This window comes from Lepus europaeus, chromosome 4 (assembly GCF_033115175.1).
Source record: "Lepus europaeus isolate LE1 chromosome 4, mLepTim1.pri, whole genome shotgun sequence".
NCBI lineage: Eukaryota > Metazoa > Chordata > Mammalia > Lagomorpha > Leporidae > Lepus > Lepus europaeus.
Window position 1 is genome coordinate 8,238,562 of NC_084830.1, and position 20,119 is coordinate 8,258,680.

The following is a 20,119-nucleotide window of genomic DNA, read 5'->3' on the forward strand; positions in this document are numbered from 1 at the left end:
TTCTGAAGCTCTCCAGCCGCAGAGCGAGGGCACCGGAGGGCTGGCTGCTCTCCTGGTCCTTGCATTAAGGCCGGGCTCCTGGGCCCAACACAATCTGAATGCCCTTAGTTCTGTGTGGGACTTCTTGGTGTGTGAGTTATTTGGCAATGAAGAAATCAAGAAAAAGGTACACATCCCGGCAGCATCAACAAGAGTGGATGTCCATCAGGGGCTGCGCGATCTGGCTGCAGACTGGCTGGGAAGGTGTTAGTGGCTTAGATGTTCCAGGTCAGAACATTAACGAGCATGGCCATAGTCATAAACAGGTGCCGTTCGTCAGTCACCATGCTCAGCTTTGTAATGGATGGCCTATGACAGGGACTCGGTAGGGTGCAGGCAGCTTCGTGTGAACATTTCCTGATCCCTAACTGCAAGCCCCTGTTCCCTACGCTGCTCACTTGGCCCTATTCAGATATGCGTGCCCCACACCCAAAGCCAGATGACCCCACACGGACACTGGTTGGGAATAAGGACAGTCACAGCCTGGCGCTGCATGCTCAAACGTCCAGTGTCACAGCCTGGCAGTGCAGGCTCACTCAGCGTGTGGTGTCCAGCCCGGCGCTGCAGGCTCACTCAGCGTGTGGTGTCACACCCGGTGCTGCAGGCTCACTCAGCGTGTGGTGTCCAGCCCGGCGCTGCAGGCTCAGCGTGTGGTGTCCAGCCCGGCACTGCAGGCTCACTCAGCATGTGGTGTCCAGCCCGGCGCTGCAGGCTCAGCGTGTGGTGTCCAGCCCGGCGCTGCAGGCTCACTCAGCGTGTGGTGTCCAGCCCGGCGCTGCAGGCTCACTCAGCGTGTGGTGTCCAGCCCGGCGCTGCAGGCTCAGTGTGTGGTGTCCAGCCCGGCACTGCAGGCTCACTCAGCGTATGGTGTCCAGCCCGGCGCTGCAGGCTCAGCGTGTGGTGTCCAGCCCGGCGCTGCAGGCTCAGCGTGTGGTGTCCAGCCCGGCGCTGCAGGCTCACTCAGCGTGTGGTGTCCAGCCCGGTGCTGCAGGCTCAGCGTGTGGTGTCCAGCCCGGCGCTGCAGGCTCACTCAGCGTGTGGTGTCCAGCCCGGTGCTGCAGGCTCAGCGTGTGGTGTCCAGCCCGGCGCTGCAGGCTCACTCAGCGTGTGGTGTCCAGCCTGGCGCCGCAGGCTCAGCGTGTGGTGTCCAGCCCGGCGCTGCAGGCTCAGCATCTGGTTCTGAAAACCGTGCCGGTGCCTTGCAGCTCTGGCTTCCAATTCCTTTCCGTTGCTGACAGTATGTTTGCACCCCCAGCTCTCAAGACTTCTGTAAGGGCCACATGAGGAAGTAGCTGGGGTGGCGGGGGTGGTGGTGGTGGGACGCACCGATAAAGGGCTGACGCTATTGCGTCTTCGAAGTTGGGCTGCACTCTCCGTAGCACTCGCGTTGCCCTATGGTTGCATCTGGAAGCGTTCTGCCGAGTCTCTCTGCCTTGCTGGCCTTTAGCCTTGGGTCTGCAGCAACTGTTTTCTGACCAAGAGGCAGTCGTGCCCAAACTGTGGATTGAGAGCAGGGTTAGGTGACTCAGTCCCTTTCTTCCTATTGCAAACCTGGAATACAAGGAATGATTTCTATTTCCTGTCCTCGAACTACCAATCATTTATTTATTTATTGACCCCTCCATAGCAACACATCCAGCCTGTTTGCCACTCTGTGGCATCTGGGAATTCAAGGACCACCACAGACTTTGGGGTTTATGATAGAAGGTGGGGTAAAAAGAGACACTCGGGATGCAGTGTAGACGAATTATGGTGCCATGTGGATTAGTTGGAAGAGGTGGCCGTTCTGCTTAAGTCTCCCGGAGGGGCCTCTGGGAGGAGGTCCTGGGATCTGAAATGTTAAGATTTGGATTAGGGTTTGGTGGGCACCAGCAGGGGCACAGTACAGTTGAGTGTAGAGACAGGATGATCTGTGTGTAGGGGGGAGGTTTGGAAACCCATGCTGAGCAGTCAGGGGGGCAGTGGGGATGCACATGGCTGCGTGTGTAGGGCTGGACCACGTGCTGAAGGACCTGGAATGCCAGGTCTGAGAGTCATGGGGCAGTCACCCATCAGGTTGGAAGGTTCTGAAGCCAGGCAGTGACGATGTAACGACGTGGAGGGGAGTAAGCCTGGACGGGGGCTGCACTCAGGAGACGTGGGCAGCATCCCCCCTGGGGCCGGAGGATGGATTTCCTGGACAGCTGAGTGGAGGGGCCCAGGGAGGAGGGGGAGGAGTCCAGGCAGCTCCCTCCAAGCGTTGTGGCTTGGAGGCTGTGCAGTCTCTGCCGTTTCCAAGAGTGCCTGTTCCCCGTCAGAGGTGGGCAGTTGACAGCACTGGCTCCCAGGGCTGAGTGATTCTGGGTTTGTTAGGAATACTTCATTCTTGGCTAACCGGTCTGCGTGGAGGACCTGAATTATGGATGCAGCGCTACGGAAGATGCGTTTCTGCCGCTGTTGTCCAGTGCTCCCAGGGAGGAGCTTGCGTTCCTTCTCTGACCACCAGATGGCACACGCCCATCAGTCTACCGGATGCAGGCCCGGCGTTGGCTGCTGAGGGGCACAGAAAATGATCAGGACCAGGACTGTGCCTTCAGAGTGCCGGGTCTGCGGGAGGAGAGAGCTCTCCCCTAAGGCATGCAGGAGGCACTGCGGCTGCTGTCAGCCCCGGAGTGGCCCTGGGGTACCTAGAAACTGCCAAGTCTGCCTAAGAGTTCACTGCCAGCCGCAGACTCAGGGGTCCCAGGCCTCCTTTACTTCTAGTTCGGGGTTCCCTGCTGTCTCCCTCAGTGCGGTGGTTTGCTGGAAGACGGCTCGCAGAACCCAGGGGAGAGCCGTACTTAGGATTCTAATTTCATTACTGCCAACACTGGGATTTTTCCTCCAGGGGAGCTCCTCGGCCTGTGGGTCTGGAATTCTTACTGGGGCTTACAACACACGCCCATATGGCTGAGTGGTAGTTCCTGGCCCCGCCCGGAGGCTGAGACCAATACCCTGTTCTCCACCTGCTCCAGAGGGGAACCAAGTGCCCTGCCCCAGCCCCCACCCTAAATTCTGTTGTTTGTCTCCCTGGTGGCAAACAAAGACACTCCTGTTGGGAAGGGGGTAGAGGTCACCCCCTAGCCACAGCCACAGCCTCATAGAGCATTTCAAAGGAGTGGCTTCTCTATGCACGGCAGGGGTCCAGGGCCTGTGGCTAGAGGTTAGATTGGGCCACTGACCTCCATTAACTGGTAGGTACCGTGTTTCTACAGCTGCTGTGGCATGAGGTGGGTGTTTCAGAGTCTCTGCTGCTCGGATTCTCTGATGGTAAATTGCCGCTTCCGTGGGTTGCACAAGTGCAGTTGTTGTCAAGAACAACAGGCAAAGTTTTAATGACTTGGAGGCATTGCATTCCGCCTTCCCCTCCCTCCCGTGGGCACAGGCTGGGCCTGCTGCAAACACAGTCCCTGTGCTTCTTGGTGGAATCCAGTGCTGGGACAGCGTCCAAGGCTCTGTGTCCGTCGCCTGTTCTATCTCGTCTGTCCCTGGTCCTTTGTGTCGTGTGGTGCCTTTCCCTGTTCTTCCCTGACCCAGCATGCCCCGGGCAGGTGGAAGGCAGGCCGCGCTGGCTGGAGAGGGCTCAGATTTGGTGTCATGGCTGAGGCTGACGTTGCTGCGTCGCTGTGGAGCGGAGGCTCTGCTCCCGCAAGGGACCCCCTTTCCCGGTAAACCCTCCCCTTTCTGGAGCCGGGCCGCCCTGAGTTCTGGGGCACCCCATGCCCAGGTGGGTTCCCATAGTCCCGCTGCCCTCTCCTGCAGGCTGGCCCAGTGGCCTGCCACTCTGATTGTGAGCCTGTGTGACCAACTTAAAGGATCCTTGCTGTGCTGGCAGTAGACATGGCTGGTGCTTCACTGTGCACAGCCCCAGCCTCAGCCTCCCAGAGAGCAGGAAGGGACAGCCTGTTCTACAGATGAACCTGTGCCCAGGTGCTGCCGGGACCCAGGACCCCTGTCCCTACCGTCGAATTCAGGTTCAAAAACGGTTGCTGAAGTGCTGTGCCTCAGCCAGACAATGGCTGTGGAACTGGGGGCGGCTCCCTGCCTGGCCTCCCTCAGGGCACTCTCAGTTCACCTCAACTAAGACCAGGCTGTGCCACCTCATGTGAGCTGTATGGGATGCTCCGTTCCCACCTGGACTCCCACCTCCCTTCCGGAGAAGAATGCATGAACTGTGAACGCCGATGAAGAGGAAATGCAAGTTGTGCCGTGCCTTGGAAGTCACGCCACAGCAGCTCATCACGCCATTTAAAATCACTGGGTCACTAGGAAACTTGACGCATATTGTTCTTGCCCCCCGTAGCCCTGTAATCTGTGGCTTTGGATTGTAATTACTGTTTCTCTTTCTCTCCGGGACAGTTGACAGTTTGACTCTCATAATTATGACTCCCTGCAGTCTGAACAGTTGTGCACCTCGTGGAGCGGATGACGGGCCCAGCAGCCTTTGTTAGCCTCTTGCCAACAAGAGGTCCCCAAGAGTTTCAGTGGAAGCTGGGGTTCCTAAGGGCAGGATCACAGACCAGGGGGCCAGTGGCCGTGGCCTGAAATCCTCTGGGCTTCACAGACAGAGCACAGGCTCTGATAAACTGAGGCCTCCTGTTGGAATGTTGCCCAGCCGTTATCCATTCAGATGCAGTGACGTTAGCACAAAGCTGTTGTTGCAACTGATAATTTCTGGACTCACTATGGACTTTTAACCTCATAATAGAATGTGAAGCCTGAACCTGTGAGGGTGCTTCGCAAAGTTAGTAGAAAAGTGGAATTAAAAGCTTATTTTTGGTGCAGATCATGTTGAAACCCATGCACAGTTTTTCTCACGACCCCTCATATTCTCCCAGTTGGAAGTTGAGTGTGTGTCCTGCCTTGTGACCCTGTGTGACTCCATCATGGCCTCTTGTTTCCTTTGTAGAGTTTCTGGTCATGAAGAGGAAGAGGGGCAGGCCTAAGGGTTCCACAAAGAAGCCCAGCGCCGAAGAGGAGCTGGCGGAGAACGTCGTGAGCCCGAGTGAGGATGGGGCAGGGGCCGCCGAGGAAGGCAGCCCGGCCCCCAGCAGCCTGGAGTGCAGCAAGTGCAGTCGCAAGTTCTCCAACGCGCGCCAGCTGCGGAAGCACATCTGCATCATCGTGCTGAACTTGGGCGAGGAGGAGGGGGAGGCAGGTACGTGGGCGTGGGCCGGCCGCGGCGGCTTCCTGCAGACAGCGTCACCGCAGAGAGCAGGCCTCGCGGCCGGGTCTTACTCGGGAACGGCACCTGCTCACACAGGTCTCGCCGTGGTCACTGGCTGTCACTCCAGGCCGTCTCTGACGCGGACGTCATCCAGTCTTTGACGCTCCGGGCCGTCTCTGACGTGGATACTGGATACGTCATCCAGTCTTTGTCGCTCCGGGCCGTCTCTGCCGTGGGTACGTCATCCAGTCTTTGACGCTCCGGGCCGTCTCTGACGTGGATACTGGATACGTCATCCAGTCTTTGTCGCTCCGGGCCGTCTCTGCCGTGGGTACGTCATCCAGTCTTTGACGCTCCGGGCCGTCTCTGACGCGGGTACGTCATCCAGTCTTTGACGCTCCGGGCCGTCTCTGACGCGGGTACGTCATCCAGTCTTTGACGCTCCGGGCCGTCTCTGACGCGGCGCGGATACGTCATCCAGTCTTTGACGCTCCAGGCCGTCTCTGACGCAGGTACGTCATCCAGTCTTTGTCGCTCCGGGCCGTCTCTGACGCGGGTACGTCATCCAGTCTTTGACGCTCCGGGCCGTCTCTGACGCGGTGCGGATACGTCATCCAGTTTTGGACGCTCCGGGCCGTCTCTGACGCGGGTACGTCATCCAGTCTTTGACGCTCCGGGCCGTCCCTGACGCGGATACGTCATCCAGTCTTTGACGCTCCGGGCCATCTCTGACGTGGATACTGGATACGTCATCCAGGTACGTCATCCAGTCTTTGACGCTCCGGGCCGTCTCTGCCGTGGGTACGTCATCCAGTCTTTGACGCTCCGGGCCGTCTCTGACGCGGATACGTCATCCAGTCTTTGACGCTCCGGGCCGTCTCTGCCGTGGGTACGTCATCCAGTCTTTGACGCTCCGGGCCGTCTCTGACGCGGGTACGTCATCCAGTCTTTGACGCTCCGGGCCGTCTCTGACGCGGCGCGGATACGTCATCCAGTCTTTGACGCTCCGGGCCGTCTCTGACGCGGATACGTCATCCAGTCTTTGACACTCCGGGCCGTCTCTGACGCGGATACGTCATCCAGTCTTTGACGCTCCAGGCCGTCTCTGATGCGGATGCGTCATCCAGTCTTTGATGTTCGGTCATGCAGGGCAGGTGGTGCTTGTGGACGCTCTGGGTTGCACAGAAAGGTAGAACACCCTCTGTACCCTGGTGAGTCTCTGGGGGAGACGACAGGGTTTCAGAATGCAAAATATTACCAGGCAGGAAATCGCCTGTGGGGGAGAGCGTTCTGCTGGGAGTCGGGAGTGGGCCTGGTGTCCTGGTCAGAGGGCTTTTGGATCCCAGGAGGGAGGGTGGTGCCATGGAAGGATGCGGGCCTGTGAGCAGAAGGACCAGGAGCTGGGTGCTCAGGCCCCTGGGAGGGACCTGATTGGCTCTCGGAGGCCACGGACTAGAGCGAGGTGGGCAGATGGTGGAGGAAAATGCACGATGGTGACGGTCTCAGTCGTGGCGTAGCTCTGCTGCAGCCGGTGAGGGAGGCTGAGGGCGGATGGGTGTGGGCAGGAGATGAAGTTGCTGCAGCCCAGCCCTGCTGCAGGTGACCACCTGGGCAGAGGTGGGATGCCAGGCTGTGCTGGAGAGGCCCCTGCCTCCAGATGACCACCTGGGCAGAGGTGGGACGCCAGGCTGCCCCGGAGAGGCCCCTGGCTGTAGATGACCACGTGGGCAGAGGTGGGACGCCAGGCTGCCCCGGAGAGGCCCCTGGCTGTAGATGACCACGTGGGCAGAGGTGGGACGCCAGGCTGCCCCGGAGAGGCCCCTGGCTGTAGATGACCACCTGGGCAGAGGTGGGACGCCAGGCTGCCCCGGAGAGGCCCCTGGCTGTAGATGACCACGTGGGCAGAGGTGGGACGCCAGGTTGTGGTGGAGAGGCCCCTGGCTGTAGATGACCACCTGGGCAGAGGTGGGACGCCAGGTTGTGGTGGAGAGGCTCCTGGCTGTAGATGACCACGTGGGCAGAGGTGGGACGCCAGGCTGCCCCGGAGAGGCCCCTGGCTGTAGATGACCACCTGGGCAGAGGTAGGATGCCAGGCTGCCCCAGAGAGGCCCCTGGCTGTAGATGACCACGTGGGCAGAGGTGGGACGCCAGGTTGTGGTGGAGAGGCTCCTGGCTGTAGATGACCACGTGGGCAGAGGTGGGACGCCGGGCTGCCCCGGAGAGGCCCCTGCCTCCAGATGACCACGTGGGCAGAGGTGGGATGCCAGGCTGCCCCGGAGAGGCCCCTGGCTGTAGATGACCACCTGGGCAGAGGTGGGATGCCAGGCTGCCCCGGAGAGGCCCCTGGCTGTAGATGACCACCTGGGCAGAGGTGGGACGCCAGGTTGTGGTGGAGAGGCTCCTGGCTGTAGATGACCACGTGGTCAGAGGTGGGACGCCAGGCTGTGCTGGAAAGGCCCCTGCCTCCAGATGACCACGTGGGCAGAGGTGGGACGCCAGGCTGCCCCGGAAAGGCCCCTGCTGCCGACTTTGACGTCTTCAGACTTCACCTATGTTAAAGAAGCCCTTGCTGTTTCGTCGCTGCTCAGCCATCACCTGGAAAGTGGTTCTGCCTAAGCACGTAGCAGCAGCACTATGCTTGTCTGGGTTTGAGTTCCAGCTTCAGTGCCTACTGTCTTCATTCTTCCTCAGTTTCCCAGTCTGTAAAATGGGAATAGAAGCGGTTGGTGCTGTCTCATGTGGTTGCTTTGAGGGCTCAGTGAGGCAGGATTTGTAGAGTCCTCAGAATGGCGCCCACCGTGTCAGAAGCACCCACGAGTGTCAGCTGTTCACAGCCGTGCGGGCATGGTGCTGCCGTCATCTTTCCTGTTTTACTGACAGGAGTCAGACACTGAGGTCAGGTGATTTGTCCAGTGTCCTCCAGTTACTGCGGGTACCTGGCCTTTGAACTCACGCCGTGCTACTCTGAATCTCTACTCTGAAATTGTTACGTTTGCCTCCCTACAAGGAAGCAGGACCCTTGGTGTGCAAATCCTAGCCCAGACTGGGTGAATCATTGAGTGATGAGTTCAGCAGCTAACTCCAGCAGCCAAGACTCACTGCCAGCAGCTGTGCAAGTGGTGGAACACATGAGACATTGTCCTCCCCTTACGGCTCTCAGGCTGGTTATGTGAAACCCTACCTGGCTGCCCGGGCCAGTCCAGGTCACAGAGCCGGATTCAGGCCTGGCAGCAGGACGACAGCTGCTGAGAGGGAGTGCGAGTGACCGCCCTGCCAGGGGTGCCGTGGTTGCCCTGGGATCGGAATCTCGTTTCAGACCCTAATCCTTTCAGCAAGTGAAGGTAGAAATGAGATGATTGGAGGAGGAAGGATTAGGCCAGACCTCCCCTGAACCGGTGGGTTTTTTTAAAAGATTTATTCAAGTATTTGAAAGCCAGAGTTATACAGAGAGAGGAGAGGCAGAGAGCGAGCGAGGTCTTCCATCCGATGTTTCACTTCCCAATTGGCTGCAATGGCTGGAGCTGTGCCAATCTGAAGCCAGGAGCCAGGAGCTTTTTCCGGGTCTCCTACGCGTGTGCAGGGGCCCAAGGAATTGGGCCATCTTCTTACTGCTTATGCAGGCCATAGCAGAGAGCTGGATCAGAAATGGAGCAGCTGGGACTAGAACTAGTGCCCATATGGGATGCCAGCGCTTCAGGCCAGGGCATTAACCCGCTGTGCCACAGCGCCGGTCCCTGGTGGATTTCTTAAGCAGTGGAGTTTGTATAACTGAATGTTCTGTCACAGGCAGTGGTTTGTCCCTTAAACAAGCCAAGAGAATGTTTGCTTTGCATTCTTCTTTAAGTGCAGGGCTGCCTGGGATGGTCGTGTCCATTCCGGAGGGCCTGGGTGTGATTCTGCCTGGGATGGTCGTGTCCATTCCGGAGGGCCTGGGTGTGAGTATGCCTGGGATGGACGTGTCCATTCCGGAGGGCCTGGGTGTGAGTATGCCTGGGATGGACGTGTCCATTCCGGAGGGCCTGGGTGTGATTCTGCCTGGGATGGTCGTGTCCATTCCGGAGGGCCTGGGTGTGAGTATGCCTGGGATGGTCGTGTCCATTCCTGAGGGCCTGGGTGTGAGTATGCCTGGGATGGTCGTGTCCATTCCGGAGGGCCTGGGTGTGATTCTGCCTGGGATGGACGTGTCCATTCCGGAGGGCCTGGGTGTGATTCTGCCTGGGATGGTCGTGTCCATTCCGGAGGGCCTGGGTGTGAGTATGCCTGGGATGGTCGTGTCCATTCCTGAGGGCCTGGGTGTGATTCTGCCTGGGATGGTCGTGTCCATTCCGGAGGGCCTGGGTGTGAGTATGCCTGGGATGGTCGTGTCCATTCCGGAGGGCCTGGGTGTGATTCTGCCTGGGATGGTCGTGTCCATTCCGGAGGGCCTGGGTGTGAGTCCCAGCTCTACTCCTAGTCCAGCTTCCTGCTGATGTGCACTCTGGAGGCAGCAGGTGATGTGCTCTGTAATCGAGTCCCTGCCGCCTGCATGGGGGACCCAAGGGAGTTCCAGGCTCCTGGCTTCAGCTTGGCCCAGCGCAGCTGTTGTAGGCATTTAGAGAATGAACCAGTGAATGGAAGATTGATCTCTCTCTCTCATATAAATAAAAACAAATGCATAGGCCGGCGCCGCGGCTCAATAGGCTAATCCTCCGCCTTGCGGTGCCGGCACACCGGGTTCTAGTCCCGGTCGGGGCACCGATCCTGTCCCGGTTGCCCCTCTTCCAGGCCAGCTCTCTGCTGTGGCCAGGGAGTGCAGTGGAGGATGGCCCAAGTGCTTGGGCCCTGCACACCATGGGAGACCAGGAGAAGCACCTGGCTCCAGCCATCGGATCAGCGCGGTGCACCGGCAGCAGCGCGCCTACCGCGGTGGCCATTGGAGGGTGAACCAATGGCAAAAAGGAAGACCTTTCTCTCTCTCTCTCTCTCACTGTCCACTCTGCCTGTCAAAAAAAAAAAAAATTAAAAAAAAATAAATAAAAACAAATGCATAAAGATTTTCTACAAAGAAGAAAGTATATTACAGATCGCCAGATTTCTCTCCAGAAAGCCCCTACCAACTTTGATTCCGAAAGTATCTGAAAGTGCCTATGGAATAGTACCGTTTTTGTTTATTTTTTTAAATACCTGTGATGATACAGAAAATACTAAGAAGGAAGTCAGGGTAATCCCAGGCCTTCTTGCCTAGGCTGTTCCACACTGAGAGGAGAAGGCCCTCCCCTCTGCTCACCACGTGACTTCAGAAATGGGATCATGCATAATTTTCCACCATCTTTTTCCACTCACTAATGTGGCAGATGAAATTTTTCATGGCAGTATTTTTTTTTTTTGACAGGCAGAGTGGACAGTGAGAGAGAGAGAGACAGAGAGAAAGGTCTTCCTTTACCATTGGTTCACCCTCCAATGGCCGCCACAGCCGGTGCACTGCGCTGATCCGAAACCAGGAGCCAGGTGCTTCTCCTGGTCTCCCATGCGAGTGCAGGGCCCAAGGACTTGGGCCATCCTCCACTGCACTCCCGGGCCATCGCAATATTTATTATCTAACAAGCTGCCTCCTAGCACACTTTTTAATGTTATAGACGCTGTTTTCTCAGTGTTTTACAACAAATAGTTGATTTTTTTTAAAAAAAAGATTTATTGGGCCTGCGCCGTGGCTCAATAGGTTAATCCTCTGCCTTGCAGCGCCGGCACCCCGGGTTTTAGTCCTAGTCGGGGTGCCTGATTCTGTCCCGGTTGCCCCTCTTCCAGGCCAGCTCTCTACTGTGGCCAGGGAGTGCAGTGGAGGATGGCCCAAGTGCTTGGGCCCTGTACCTCATGGGAGACCAAGAGAAGCACCTGGCTCCTGCCTTCGGATCAGCACGGTGCTCCGGCCACGGCGGCCATTGGAGGTTGAACCAATGGCAAAGGAAGACCTTTCTCTCTGTATCTCTCTCTCACTGTCCACTCTGCCTGTCAAAAAAATAATAATAAATTTAAAAAGTAAAATAAAAATTAAAGAAAATTTATTTTATTTATTTGAAAGGCGGACTGACAGAGAGAAAGAGGTAGAGACAGAGAGAGATCTTCCATCTGCCTATTTAATCCCCAGATGGCCAGGCACTGGGCCAGGTTGAAGCCAGGAGCCTGGAGCTGCATGTAGGTCTCCCAAGTATGTGACAGGGTTCAGGCACTTGGGTCATCTTCTGCTGCTTTCCCAGGCACATTAGCAGGGAGCTGGATTGGAAGCAGAGCAGCTGGACCCTAAACCTATGCCCTGATATGGGATATTGGCATTGCAGGTGGTGGCTTATGCTGCTGTGCCACAATGTCAGCCCTGGTTGTTGTGGTTTTTAAAGTCCCTGCAGCATTTCACTGTAGGCTGTGAATTTGACTCCATAATTTCTTTGGTTGATGGACATTTAGGATTTTTTCTTTTTTTTTTTTTTTTTGACAAGCAGAGTATATAGTGAGAAAGACAGAGAGAAAGGTCTTCCTTTTTGCCGTTGGTTCACTCTCCAATGGCTGCTGCGGCCGGCGCATCGTGCTGATCTGAAGCCAGGAGCCAGGTGCTTCTCCTGGTCTCCCATGCGGGTGCAGGGCCCAAGGACTTGGGCCATCCTCCACTGCCTTCCCGGGCCATAGCAGAGAGCTGGCCTGGAAGAGAGGCAACCGGGATAGAATCCAGCGCCCCAAGTGGGACTAGAACCCGGTGTGCCGGCACCGCAAGGCGGAGGATTAGCCTGTTAAGCCACAGCGCCGGCCGACATTTAGGATTATTTTAAACTTTTCTTCCTGATCAAAAAGCATGACTAGGAGAAAGTGTTTTTATTTTATTATTATTTTTGTGCTTGTGCCATTATTATCTAGGTGAATGGTTATGATAATGGTAGGTCAGTAGGGTGTGTTTTATGCTCGGCCTCTCCTCACATCCTGTCACACGGCCCTGTAGAGTGTACTTTGTCAGTTACCTGTCCGTCACGGGCCTCGTCCTCACGGCACCTTCGTCATCTTCTCTTGGGTTGTGCCAGTCATTAGCCATCCCGATCTTTTATGTGAATGACTTTCTTTCATTGATTTTATTTGTTTATTATTTATGTGAAGGGCAGGGTATCAGAGAGAGAGGGAGAGGCAGAGAGAGAGAGAGAGAGAGAAGGGGAGAGAGAAAGAGAGAGAGAGAGAGATCCTCCATCTGTTGTTTCACTCCCCAAATGGCTGCAACAGCCAGGGCTGGGCCAGACCAATGCCAGGAGGCAGAGACCCCATCTGGTTCTCCCACACGGGTGGCAGGGGCCCAGGCACTTGGACCATCTTCTACTGCCTCCCCAGGTGCACTGGCCAGAAGCAGGATTGCAAGCAGAGCAGCCAGGGTTCAGCTGCTGCTCTCATATGGGCTGCTGGTGTCACAAGTGATGGCTTCACCCGCAGCACCACGGCGTGGCTCCCAGCTCTGATTTCCACCTGTCTGCCGACTAGTGGGCTCTGTGCATTGTTGTCAGCACTGCGTGTTTGGTGTGTGACCGAGGACAGTTCCCTTCCCTGATTCAACCTTTGGATCATGATCAACACTGAGCATATTTTCTGTAATTTGTCATGTCTTAATATCCTCGGTAACATTGCTTTTTCTTCTCTTATTCATTTAGCCGCCTTTTAAAATTTCTGTGCTCTCGTCCATTTCTTTTACATTTCTTGCCCATTGTGTTATAGCTTAGAATACTTGCCCTGTCCTCTGAAATTATAAAAATGTTTCTAGATACTTCTCTGCCATCTGCATGAGTTTGTTTTACCTCTGCCTTTGATCACGCTGGAAGTTGTACTTCTGTGTAAGCTGTGAAATAAGAGAGTTTTATGTATATTTGGCCAATGGTTATGGGCAAAGAAACTGCATGCAAGACGTGCAGTCTGACAGAGCAAGTACTTCAAACTGCAGGGAAATTCAGGCCTGGCAGTTCAAAGTCTTAAAAATCCCTTTAAAAATTAAGTTTTGTGTTTCAGAATTTTTATGAATTCACAGGAAGTTGCGAAGCTAGTGCAGAAAGGTTTGTATGCCCTTTACCCAGCGTCCCTGGAGGGTGCCTTCCACACAAGCAGGGAGCAGCGTCCAGCTCAGGACACTGGAGGTGTGAGCTGGTGTGTGGTTTCATGTCACTTTGGCACCCATTAGACTTTGTGACCAGAACCACGTCAGGCACAGTTCAGCTGATACTGCACGAGAAAGCTCGCTGCCATGGCCCTGTTCCAGTAGCCCCTATGCCCACCAGGTAGCCCTGACCACCCCCAAGTCTCCTAGGTTCCAGAGTGCCCTAGAAACAGAATCACAGTGTGGGCTCTTGTGAGTCCCGGTTTCTAATTTGATGACTGAGGAATAGAAGGTGATGATCGTCCAGAGCCCCACCACTAGGCTGGGGCAGGGCTGGGGGCAGAGCCCAAGTCTCCCAACTCCTGCCCCGTCCCCATCTGTCTGCTCCGGGCACGTGGTGAATTTTGTTCATCTCGGTTCACGTCTAAGGTTTTTGTTTGACTTTGCAGAAATAACAGTCTTGCCTGGTGTGTTTGTGTGTGTTTCTTTCTTCCTATTTTTCTTAGATTTATTTAAAGAGTGAAAGAGAGAAGCAGAGACACAGAGAAAGAGATCTTCCATCCAGTGATCAATTCCTCAAATGACTGCAATGGTCTGGGCTAGGCTGAAGCCAGGAGCCAGGAACTCCACCCAGGGCTCCCATGTGGGTGCAGGGCCCAAGCACTTGGGCCATCCTCCACTGCTTCTCAGGTGCGTGAGCAGGCAGCTGGATTGGAAGTGGAGCAGCCAGGACTCATATAGGATGCTGGTCTCACAGGCAGGGCCTTTACCTGCTATGTCACAATGCCAGCCACCCAACGGGATGTTAATTTAACAATTTGCACATGGGACGTTGAACGCTCTGGGTGTTTTTCCCTCTCTGGGCACCATGGAAGCCTCTGTCATATGTGCCAGTGACCACAGGCCTGACTGCACTGTGGCCCATGCTCCTGCAGCTGCCTTGTGTTCCCAGGCTGGCCCAGTGCGACACTGCAGCTGAAAAAGTCTCACATAGTTGTTTCAATATGTGCTAGGTGAGGAGCAGGTTAGTGACATTTCCAGTAATTGACCTTAACTCCATAGCTTGTTAAAACAATTAGAAGAAAACAAAATAAACCTTTTCCCTGCTGTGAACTATGGCAGGTTAAAATAACACTTTTGATATGTATTCAACGCCTATTTATTTTTTTCTTTCTGCATTTCTATAGTAACAGAATCCAGGAAAAGAGGTTTTTGTTTTTCTGCCCTTATGCGGAACAGCTGGTGTTTTAGAAAAACATTTTGCTGCCCTCCAAAATCAATATGTCAAGTTTATGAAAGTGACTTCGGAACCTTTCCATGCTTGTTATTTCTGGGGTCATCTTATGCAAGGAGGGTTGTGAAGACTTCTTCTGAACTCTTGTTAAGCCCTTCCTGTAGAAGACAAGGCGTTTGTTCCACGGCCTTACCTGAGACGTAGCTGTAATCCTCGTGCACGGGTTTTACCGCAGTATTTCGAGTTAGCAAATCAGCTGACCTGACCGTGTGTTTGAAAAGGTGCAGGGGGTCAGCCTCTGACCATCATAGCCATGAGGCCTGTTTCCTTTTGCTGCTGTTAACCCATGGTTTTTCTCTGTTCTGCTCCAGCTGTGCTGAGCCTAGGGCCTGCTCCTGTGGGCCTGGGGCCTGGCACACCTTGCACTGCCTTCCGTGTCTGCTGTCCCCAGCTCCTGTCCTCTCTGCACACCTGCTGTGCCTGCTCTGGGAGCTGCTCCTCTTATGCCCGTCATGTAACAGTCTCTGACCCTGCTGGTCAGGGAGGCTGGGTCGTGCCCCCGGCCCCAGAGGTGACCTTCACCGCACCTGGTGAAGGTCAAGTGCTCAGGGGCCCAGCAGAGCGGAGCTGTCATCTCCCAGCATGGCCGGTCAGAGCCCCGAGGGTTGATTTCAGTGTCATTTCTGCCCCAGAAGTTCATTGGCCAGGAAGTGTGGCTCTGCCATGTCCTGAGATGGCCAGAGCTAGAAGTGCTCAGGGGCCATCCCCCCGGCTTCTCACATGTTACCTCCCCGATTCTGTGGTTCTGCCACCGGTTCTGTCCTGGAGCCTTGCAAAGGTGCCCTGGCTCTCATTACTGGGGAGTGTCCACATTTCAGCATGTCCACACCGAGTGTTCATCACTGAACTCCTGGTCCAGCTCCTTGCTGCTCTAAGACCCCGTCTTGGTGAATGGTCCCAGTGTTCACATGTCTCACCTGCCACCTGCCATGCCATCCAATGGTCCCCTGCCCTTTCTGTAGCCCCCTGCCTCTCTGCTTGTGGTGCCATGGGCTGGGCCTTATCACTTCTCCTGCAGACTCCTGTCCATCTCTGTCTGTGCAGTGTGCTTTGGTGGTTTGCACACATTCTGGGGAAGATAGTAAATATTCAGTTATTAGTAATTTTTGCTCTTTAAAATTTAATAGGTATCTGTAGAGGTCTGTCTATAGGTCTGCCATTGTTCTGAGTGTCTTACAAATATCCATTCATTTTCTCATCATTAAAGCCCCATGAGAGGGGCCTGGCACTATGGCATAATGGGTTAAGCAGCCACCTGCAGTGCTGGCATCCCATATGGGCACCAGTCCAAGACCTGGCTGCTCCACTTTTTTTTTTTTTTAAAGATCTTTATTTATTTATTTGACAGGTAGAGTTATAGACAATGGGAGAGAGAGACAGAGAGAAAGACCTTACTTCCGTTGGTTCACTCTCCAAATGGCCGCAATGGCTGGAGCTGTGCCAATCCAAAGCCAGGAGCCAGGTGCTTCCTCCTGGTCTCCCATGTGAGTGCAGGGGTCCAAGCACTTGGGCCATCCTCCACTGCCCTCTCAGGCCACAGCAGAGAGCTGGACTGGAAGAGGAGCAGCTGGAACTAAAACCCGGCGTCCCTATGGGATGCTGGTGCCGCAGGCGGAGGATTAACCTAGTGCACCATTGTGCGGCCTCGGCTGCTCCACTTCTGATCCAGCTCTCTGCTGATGGCTTGGGAAAGCAATGGAAGATGGCCCAAGTGCTTGGATCCCTGCACCCATGTGGGAGACCCAAAAGAAGCTCCTGGCTCCTGGCTTTGACCTGGCCTAGCCCCAGCTGTTAGGGCCATTTGAGGAGTGAACCAGTGGATGAAAGATCTCCCTCTCTCTCTCTAACTCTGCCTTTCAAATAAATAAAATAAATCTTTTTTTTTTTTTTTAAAGCCCCATGAGCTGTCTGTTTTACAGGTTAAGAAACCGAGGGGGAACATTTTTGCCAGTGTCACACAGATGGAAGTGATGGGCCAGGGATGTGAACCCAGGCTTTTTGGTTCTGTGTTAATATGTCCCAGATACCACAAAGCACATGTGAAATACACTCAGGTGGGCGAGCTGGGAGCCCTGGAGAGGAATTCGCTTTCCCTCTCCTCCAGTTGCCGTGGATGGTCTGGGCTTTCCACTGGGGTGCTCGCCCTCGTGTTAGAGGTCTTCTCCTTGCCCTGAAGTCTGCACCCCACGACATCCACCGTGGCTCCCACACAGTCCATGCTGCTCAGGAATCGCTAGGCCACTTGGGACCTGGCTGCTGCCTGCCCCTAAGCTCCATGAATTAGAGCTCCCCTCTTGCTGGTCATGAGGACTTCTAGGGAGGGACACCATCTGAAACCAGGAGGGTGCCATGCACCCTCCCTTGGCTGCCGACCCACTGTGGCTCCTGCTACCATGCACCCTCCCTTGGCTGCCAGCCCGCTGTGGCTCTCGCTACTGTGCACCCTGCCCTCAGCCGCTGACCCACTGTGGCTCTTGCTCACCAGAGGGCACGCAGAGCCTTTGCTGGAGGCAGCAGCTGGGGACACACTGACAGAATTCCGCCCAGGGGTTCTTTCTGGGGAGATACACAGCGCTCTGTGCATTCTCACTCTGTCTTGGAAGAGCCTCCGGAGGAGTTGAGCCCTTGTAGGATGGATGGCCCAAGGCCCAGCAGCCTTTAAAAGTAGCCGTGCCGCTGGGCCTCGGGCATCCAGGATGTCAGAATGTGGCTGCAGCTAGGGCCTCAGTGAGATCCCTGCTGCAGGCAGATCCTCCACTCCTCGTTCTCCCTCCAGCTTACTGAGCTTGGGCTGTGGCCAGACACCAAGCCTCGGGGGTGGGAGTAATAAAAGTCTCTTACCTTGAGCATCTGAGGGGCAGGGGACAAGGACAGGGATGTAGACAGATAAAATACGGTGGAGGGGTGAACCACAGGGAGCAGGCAGGCCCACATGTCTGTCAGGTGCATCCTGGAAGACTTCCTGGAGCAGGAGCCGCACACCCCATCTCTTAGGATGACTTGCCACTGGAGGAGGAGGTGGAGGTGGGGGAAATGAGCCAGCTTTTCCCCTGCTGATGGTTCCTGCAGAACCCTGCAGGCGAAGTGGTGCAGGTATGCGTGAGGAGGTCTGGGTTTGTCACTGTGCTCAGTGTTGGGGGCACACGGGGTGATGTGGAAGACGAGGGCCAGTGCTCTTCCCGGTGTTATCAGAACAGGCTTTCCTGGTGGGAGCAGGTGCTTGCCTGCCCTTCCTTGGCAGCAAGAGAGACGGGGAGATGTGAGAAAGCCTGAGGGAACAGGGGAAGGAGTGTGATGCATATTCAGCAGGTTAGAGCAAACTTCTTGCGGCCAAGAAGGTTTTCAAACTGTTGTGTTGGCAGGGTGGATTGGCTTCGTGGCAGAGTCCCAGAGCTTAATCCCTTATCAGTCTGCTGTTCTGACAACTGTTCTGAGTTTCTGTTACTGTGGCTGATAACGCTTTACTCTACAGGGTATTCTGAGATTTAATTAGTTCTTGGGCAATTTAGAATAGGTACTGTAGAATATTAGCGCAGCATTAATTATAAATGAATGTGTCTGAGCTAATTTCTACAAATGCCTGATTGCATTTACATTTAACTCCTCACCTGCCCGTCACCAGCTCAGCATTGCATCTCCAGGTGTGCGGCCCCAGGCTCACCGTGCGCTCACCGTGTGAGCAGGTTCTGCGGTGACCTTACACGGACTCATTCTGCAGATTCCAGACTTCCAAACTCCTCTGCCCAGGGTGGAGCCCAGCCCCAGCTCAGGTGCCCTTGACTCCAGACCCGGTGTTCTCCACATGTTGTCTGAACAGCGACCTTTAGTTGCGGTGCTATAAGACATAGTGCCTTCCACGGCCTCGTCCTGTGGCGTCCGTGCTGTTTGCAGGGCCCTGGAGGGATGTGGAGGACAGGCGAGGGAGGCTGTAGGGGAGAAGGTGTGCCCTTTCATCGGTGACTTATTGTACAGCTGCCTCAGAAGTTCACGTGAGAAGACAACCACGGTCTCAGTGCCTGGACAGTCACAGCGGGACTCGGACTGCGACGCCGAGTGTTGTGAAGTCTGACAGCTGTGGAGGGCCTTGTTTTCCCGGCGCAGACGTTCTTGATCCTTGGAGGAAAGAGCAGAGCGTGGGAAGGCTGTTTCAGAGGCACACTGTGCACGCCGTGTGTGACGGCGGGGTCGCAGGTGCTGGTTAGTGCTGATGAAAGTGCTTTGTGCGCTGTCACGACCGGCTCTGAGGAGTGCAGTGCGCCTGCCGTGGAGGACGTCCATAAAGCAGCAAAGCCAGACAGGCGTCGCCCCCTCACATGAGCTGACTCACCCTGGGCAGGGCCATAGAAAGTTCCGTGGTGCCTGTGCCCGTCCCCTCTGTTGCCTGTTTAAGCCTCACGGTCAGATTTCGGCCATTGATCTCAGTAAGTTCACTTCCTGTTTGCTCTTGGACAGAGAGCTCTTGCAGTGCCCCGTGAAGGTGTATCTTTAATGCAGCTTGCAAACAAGACATGCCCTGAGCATTAATTGTGTAATCAGCTCCTGTGCCCGAGTCAGGGTATTTGGGAGCTGGTGCCTCTTGCAGGTGGAGTCTGTGGGGCTTGGGGTCTAGCCCAGGTGCCCGCCCCACCAGCTCTCTTTGACTTCTTTATTTCCCACCCTTGGACGTGCTTATTGGGAGACCCCAACTTGCCAGCTTGCCCTCCCCAGACACTGTTCCTAGGCCCTGGGTGTTCTGAGACCAGGGCAAGTACACCACCAGAGCTCCCTGGGGGCCGCTGACTTTGCCTGTGTCCCTGCCCTGCCATCCTGGCAGTTTTACCACCAGGGGGGTCAGGCTCTCAGCGGGCGGAGCGGAAGCACTGGGCCAGTGCCAGGCCCTGGACGTCTGGGCTGGAGTGACACAGAGCCAGCTGTACCCCGGGGGTCCTGCGTCTGCAGAGAGCATTAGGAACAAATGGTCTATGGCTGTTTATGGGGACTCACTGAGGCCACACAGCTCAAGCGTCCCACCTGCAGGCCTTCAGCACCCATGGCCCCATAGCGTTTGCTTGCCCTGGTGTCAGAGAGCGCCCGGTCCGCTCCAGAGAGCGGCGGGCCAGAAGGCAGGAGGGGGTCCTTTACGGGCAGCTAGCCTGCCTTTAAGGGGCAGATTCCTGCACAGAAGCAAGACGGGGGTGACAGTCCCTTTCCCCTCCCTTGGCCAGGCCAGAGTGCCCTCTGCCCCTCGTCCCCTCCTGGAGCCCACCGCAGAGCTGATTCCTCCATGCCCCTTGTCAGAGGTGAGGGAGGGGTATGGGAAGGCTCCCTTTGTAGTGGGAGGGGCCTGGGCGCCAGGGGGTCTGCCCCTGCAGGGGAGCACCTCCGGTGGGGTCACCCCTTCTGTCACAGAGCCTCTGCTCCCTGGTGTCTGTAGAGGGCTCAGGATTGGTCCTGCCCCACCGGGTGGTGAGGGCTGATGGAGATGGTACCAGGTGCAGCGTGCTACCTGACTGGGCGGTGACGGTGCTTG

The 20,119-nt window shown here is 55.8% G+C and overlaps 1 protein-coding gene across 3 annotated transcripts in view; it reads left to right on the forward strand.

Moving 5' to 3' along the window:
- Positions 1-20,119, forward strand: part of ZFAT (zinc finger and AT-hook domain containing) — a 330,215-nt gene that overhangs the window by 179,820 nt on the left and 130,276 nt on the right. For all 3 annotated transcript variants that reach the window (XM_062187952.1, XM_062187951.1, XM_062187953.1), the window contains one exon: positions 4,967-5,215. In XM_062187952.1, the coding sequence (XP_062043936.1) occupies positions 4,967-5,215 (249 nt within the window). The remainder of the gene's footprint in view (positions 1-4,966; positions 5,216-20,119) is intronic.